Below are 6653 nucleotides of genomic sequence, written 5' to 3'. Positions count from 1 at the left end.
CTGTTCCCTTCCTCCTTATTATTTATTCTCTATCATATTCCTAAATACTTTCTCATTTCATCATCACTACTTTTATAGGTGAGTTTGGTGCGTGTATGTATGTATGTATAATAAGCATTAAGCTCTGCCTCTGATTTATATTCACATAAAGTTGTTGCTTACATGTGGGTTTTCGTCTCTTTATTCTTAATCATTGACCTCTATTACCTTTGTTATTATTCCCTTTCTTCTTATCGCTATATTTATTGGCTCTCTGAAATCACTTTTTTTTTTTACTTGCACTCCTTATATATATATGTCTCTATCCTGAAAGTTCCTTTCGTTACAGGGTGTCCTTAAAAGCTACCCTTAAATCTCAATGCTTTCATGGTGGTAGACGAAGGACAACTCAACAAAGTGAGGTTCTTCCTTCAAATTCAGGTCTTTTCTTCCTTTCCACCAATTTGGTTTTCATAGAATGATTTGATGAATGCTTGAACCCAGCTAGGAATTTTTATTTTTCTTTTCTTAAATTCTGCAGCTTTGTGATTGCTTCTTTTCAAATTTTTCATCCCCCTTTCTCTAAAAGACGAAGAAAATGCAATAAAAAATATATCTTGGTTGTGTGGTTTTAACTTATAACCCAGATTTTTTTTTGGTGACCAGTGCAATGATTCTGGAGGCTAGCAGAAGAAGTATAAAAATTTTCTGAATATTTTATTATTATTTTTGGGTAATGATTTGAATGATCCTTTCCTTTGAGTTGCTTCAAGGAGATGACAATTATTTGGTATGAAAGATGCTAGTGTTGATCTGGGTTTTTGCTGGAAGAAAGAAAAGAAGGTTCTGATATACTAATTAGAGTGAAAAAAGAGAGATTTATTAGGTTGGTGAATCCAATGGACACACCTACTGTGCAGCCACAAGCTGCACCTGCAAGCACCCTTAAGAAAAAAATGACCAAACAGTTGACAGGAAAAAGGGATGATACACCTTTACATTCTGCAGCAAGAACTGGAAATCTTGCTGTCCTTAAGGACACACTTAATGGTACTGAAGAGGGTGAACTGCGTGAGTTATTGGCAAAGCAGAACCAAGCTGGAGAAACAGCACTTTATGTTGCTGCAGAATATGGTTATGTTGATATGGTTAGGGAGATGATTGGATATTATGATCTTGCTAATGCTGGAATCAAAGCAAGAAATGGTTTTGATGCACTCCATATTGCTGCCAAACAAGGGGAGTTAGGTATGTCTTCAGTGTTGTTTCTCTTATTGTTCTTTTTGTGGTGTGTGATTTTCAGTGTGAATCTTAAGTTCTGTTTTCCTTGTTGCAGATGTACTGAAGATCCTAATGGAGGCTCATCCTGAATTGTCAATGACTGTTGATCCATCCAACACCACGGCTTTGCACACAGCTGCAACACAAGGGTATATTGAGATAGTGAAGTTTCTATTACAAGCAGGTAGTAGCTTGGTTACCATTGCTAGAAGTAATGGGAAAACAGCTTTGCATTCTGCTGCGAGAAATGGTCATGTGGAGGTTGTGAAAGCACTTCTGGAGAAGGAGCCTGGGGTTGTAACACGGACTGATAAGAAGGGACAGACAGCACTTCACATGGCAGTGAAGGGACAGAGTCTTGAGGTGGTAGAGGAGTTGATAAAAGCAGATCCCACTTCAGTAAACATGCTTGATAATAAGGGTAACGCGGCATTGCATATAGCAACCAGGAAGGGTAGAGCTCAGGTAAATTAGACTATGCCTGCCATAATTCTGCTAATATTTACGCAAAAGCTTTATATATAAGGTTGTGATGACAAGAAGTGGATTGTGATTTAGATCTATATCCATGTGGATAAATGTGTTCTTTTCCATGGTGTGCCTATCTTGCATTGAAAACAAAAATACCATCAGGTTTGATAATAATCCTTGGAATTGATGATAGCAACTAACTTGAATGATTTCTTCCAGATCATGGCAGTTGTTGTATCCTTGTTTTTGTTAGTCTCAAATATGAATCTGTAATCTTTATTAAAATATAAAAACGAATGAAGTGAAAATCCAAAATATTTATATATTGCCTAATTGGTTCCTTGAACTGTTTATGTGTATTCTTCATAGCACAAACTGAGGAGTCAATTTTGACATGATTTTGAATTTGAGCAAATTATCAGCTCCAAGAGTTATGCACACGTACCAGGTCTCCAATTTCTATAATCAAATCTGTTATTCGCCAGGAAATGTTTTTATCTGTGATATTCATAACATTGTTCACGTACAGATCTTGGTTAGCTGTGGTTTCCTTTAAATCATTTTTTTCAATCTTCATACTTTTGAAGGTTTCTTGTGAGCATATTGTTTATGCACCGTGTAGATTATAGGGACTATCTTTAACTGGTTTGTCTATTGGAAAGAATGAAAAAAAAAATGGAAATTTTTAGTGCCTAGAATTTTAAGAAGAATCAATTACCAGAAATAATGATGAAACATTCAAGGCTAGTAATTAGTCTTGTTCCAGTTTCACATTCGTGACAAATGGTAATTCTTAGGGTAAAAGAACAGGATTGACAATTACCAATAACAAAGAGCATGATAATTATTATGAAGGAAACAGCTGCAACTGTAAGGGGGAGCAGTAGATATTAAAAACCATTCTTTTCTGATTACCTATAGCAAGACCCAATGGTAACTCTATGTGGCTTCTCAATTTATCTATCCAATCCAAATTATATTAAATTTGCTTTAATGCAGACGAACTGCTAGCATAAAGTATAAAGGAACAATCTGGTTGGAAAGTTTAATTTAATATCTGTTTCAAAGTTGTTGGATTAATGGTATAGAGGCTGAACTCTTAAATTTCTGTTTTGTGCAGATTGTTAAGTTGCTTCTTGGACAGAAGGAAACAGATACCAAAGCGGTTAATAGATCTGGTGAAACTGCATTAGACACAGCTGAGAAAACTGGGAACTCTGAAGTTAAAGACATTCTACTGGAATATGGTGTTCAAAGTGCCAAAGCCTTAAAGGCTCAGCCAGCAACAGCTACAGCCCGTGAGTTGAAACAAACAGTAAGTGACATAAAACATGAAGTCCATCACCAGTTGGAACACACACGCCAAACTAGAAAAAGTGTTCAAGGCATTGCCAAACGTCTCAACAAAATGCATGCTGAAGGACTTAACAATGCAATAAACTCCACAAATATTGTTGCAGTCCTTATTGCCACAGTTGCATTTGCTGCTATTTTCACAGTCCCTGGCCAATTTGTTGATGATCCAACAGATATCCCAACAGGGAAGTCCCTTGGTGAAGCAAATATAGGCCCACAAGTTCCATTTCTCATTTTCTTTGTCTTTGATTCCATTGCCCTCTTCATTTCTCTTGCTGTGGTGGTGGTGCAAACCTCGCTTGTTGTTATAGAAAGCAAAGCAAAGAAGCAAATGATGGCCATCATTAACAAGCTAATGTGGTTGGCTTGTGTACTTATTTCGGTGGCTTTCTTGGCTTTGTCATTTGTAGTGGTAGGAAAGGATCAGAGGTGGCTTGCAATTGGTGTAACAATTATAGGTGCAACTATAATGGCTACTACCTTGAGCCTTATGTGTTACTGGGTCATTAGGCATCGCATTGAGGCCTCAAATTTGAGAAGCATTCGGAAATCTTCAATGGGAAGCAGGTCAAGGTCTTTTTCAGTGTCTGCTATGTCAGATTCTGAGATACTAAACAACGAGTATAAGAGAATGTATGCTATTTAGAATTACTAAGCCTTGTTCTCTTTTTCACTTAGTCTTTTTTTTTTCCTTCTTCCACTGCTTGATGGATCTATTTCCAACTAAAGTGAAACTTACCAATGTATATCACAGATTCAAAGATTTGCCTTATGTTAAAAATATGCCTAGTAGTCTCCTTACAGCACCGCCTATCTCGCAACATAAATGTTTTTTTTTTTTTTTTTTTTTTAAATATTCCAATCGATTGCTTACTTCGTAACTAATCAGATGTTTTTTGGAATTGTTTATCTTATTTAACATGAGATAAACTTATTTTTTTACACTCACGTATATAGGAGAGAGGAGAGAGAAAAAGTATAAATGGGTTCCACCACTCAATATGTAAGTGTAGGAAAATGAGTTTATAAATGAGAAAACAATTTTCCATATTTTTTTGCAAACTAAAATTCTCAAGAGATAGAATATTATACTTATATTATTTTTATACCTATTTTATCTTTTTTTTTAATATTATTAGATCACAATCTCATGTGATCTTTATTTTTTTTTCTTTTACGATTATGATGCAACAGTATCAAAGAGGAGGAGTAGATAGACTAGAATAAAAAAAATATAGGCATACATGGCAATCTTTACATTATTTGTATATTGCAAGCTATAATTCAATTTTCGAACAACAAGATATATATATAAAGAAGAGGGATGTTCTAACTACCAAAATTTTTCACTACCAACTTACTACTTATCTAATCACCATTAGATTAACATTTTTTCTTTCTTCAAAAACTTTTTAACATTCTCTCTGTTTGATCCAATGGTAATGTGATAGGTAATAAGTTAGTAGTAAGAGTTTTTGGTAGTTAAAATATCTCACTCGTATATAAATTGATTAACGAATTAGTAGTATATTACCATTTTATCATAATAAAAGATTAGCAGCCTAATAACTAAATTATATACTTCATTAATTAATAATTAAGTTATTATTAATCGGTATAAATTTTTTTGGTTCTCACAAATTTTACAACCCCACAAAAAAAAAACAAGGAAAATTATATTCATTGAACCAAGAGAGACAGTTTTCTAGCATGTCGGGTACAATGAAAGTTGCAACGAAAAATCAAAAAGGAAAAGACAAAATGTAAAGAGCAGCTGTGCCAATTTGTTTCTATTTTTCTGCTAAGCGATAAAATGGACATAGAGATATTCCAAAACATGGCACCGGTCAGAGAAATCAAGTGAAAGCTTCTTGCTATAGATTGCATTTAATGTATGCTTGTCCGGATTGAGAAGTTCAGATTTGCTGGATTGAACAACCTTTACCTTTCCTTCCTTCAGCCCAAACATAAAAAAGGTTTTAATTCTATTTGGGTTACGTTGATCTCGTTTTATATGAGATAAACAATTTTCCTACACACACAAAAAGGTATTGGGTCCCATCACTCTTTTTTTTCTCTCATCTTACCTGTGAATCCCACTTATAATTTTATCTCTACAACATAAAATAACTTTTTACCTACAACGTAAGAAAAATATTTCCTTTCTATTTATACTCAAACCAGGTTATCTTTGCATTTAAAAGTTGCTTTTAGAAGTTAATATTAAGCTGTCAAAACTACAATTTACTGACCAATAAATGTTAGGTTTTTTTTCCTTTCCTTTTTCAGGCAAATAAGCAATAAATGTTCGGCTGCTCCTAGAAATTAAAGGAACAAATAAGAATGCGAATGTCATCCTATTACAATTTTGTGAAAATAATAACTATTTTGTGTGTTGAAAAAAGAACACAAGCAGGTAAAAAAAAACATAGGATATTCGTTTAAACAAAATACTTGTTATTTTCGAATTGGATATAATACAAAGAGGAAAAATGGTAATGACTGATAATAAAAAATGACTCAATGACTAAAAAAAAAAATTTCTCTTGATAAAAAAAAATAGCTTGACTTAAAAATAAATACTCTTCCTCTCTGTCCTCTTGATATATATATATATATTATGAAACTTGTGGGATGCTTATAATCTCAGAATAAAAAAGGCATTCTTTCTCTTCAATAAAAGAAAAAAATAGGACATAACCAAATCGGTTGATTGACATTTATTTTATCTCTTTGATGATGTTTTTAGTACTTTTTTTAAGAATAAAAATCAATTATCAGTCGATTTATATTTTGGTCTGATTCCGCAAAATGTCAAAACTCATTCGAGCGCTCCTTGCATCGGTCTGATAGGCCTTAAAAATTGGGCGAGCTTTAGGCCCAATTTGATCGCAGTTATGATTGTATTCTTGTATTTTTGTTCTTAAAATTATTTTATAAAATACTTAATGAAATAGGTATTTTTTTTGTTTTGAAATTTAAAACACAAAATAAAAATAACTCAAATATATTATTTAAATTTAATTTTAAAAATTAAAAAATAATTATAATTTTTAGAATTACTTTTACAAAAACAAGTCTTATCAAACAATTTTTTTATTTTAAAAATTAAAAAACTATTTTTAAAAACGGAATTCAAACAGGTGCTAATCTTCTGTGTCCAATCAATGCTTTTATAAAAAGAATTATTTCAGTTTGATTGCATTCTAAATTTTCTCAAAATATTAAGTTATTTATTTGAAAAAAGTTATAAGATAAAATAATTCTCATTATTACTTATCAATATTAATATTTTTTTGAATAATTAAATATGATTATATGGATATTTTAATAGATAAAAGAGTTGAAAATTTAATAAAACATACCTGAAGCATTTTTTTTAAAAAAAAATTTTAATTGACAGACACTGTTGTATCTGATAATACAACAGTTTAACTATTTAGAATAATATACTCATTTTATTTGCTTGATAAACAATCAGTTTCACACTTATTTGCTCCATAAAATGTAATAATATAAACTAAATAATCAAAAGATTTCTGGAATGATAACAGTTTCAGCCAGCT

At 32.1% G+C, this 6653-nt stretch overlaps 1 protein-coding gene across 1 annotated transcript; it reads left to right on the top strand.

Annotated features, from left to right (window-relative positions):
* Nucleotides 1–292: 292 nt before the first annotated feature.
* On the top strand, nucleotides 293–3881 carry LOC133298755 (ankyrin repeat-containing protein At5g02620-like). Its single transcript, XM_061498095.1, has 4 exons — nucleotides 293–420; nucleotides 646–1227; nucleotides 1316–1725; nucleotides 2852–3881. Exons 2-4 carry the CDS (start codon nucleotides 879–881, stop codon nucleotides 3731–3733), a joined length of 1641 nt encoding a protein of 546 aa, XP_061354079.1. The 5' UTR covers nucleotides 293–420; nucleotides 646–878; the 3' UTR covers nucleotides 3734–3881.
* The last annotated feature ends 2772 nt before the right edge of the window (nucleotides 3882–6653 follow it).

Source organism: Gastrolobium bilobum, unplaced genomic scaffold (genome assembly GCF_033153095.1).
Source record: "Gastrolobium bilobum isolate Gb01-03AN ecotype WA unplaced genomic scaffold, APGP_CSIRO_Gbil_v1 utg33098, whole genome shotgun sequence".
Taxonomy (NCBI): Eukaryota; Viridiplantae; Streptophyta; class Magnoliopsida; order Fabales; family Fabaceae; genus Gastrolobium; species Gastrolobium bilobum.
Note: the sequence above shows the minus strand (reverse complement) of the source record. Positions and strands in the feature narration are given on the sequence as shown.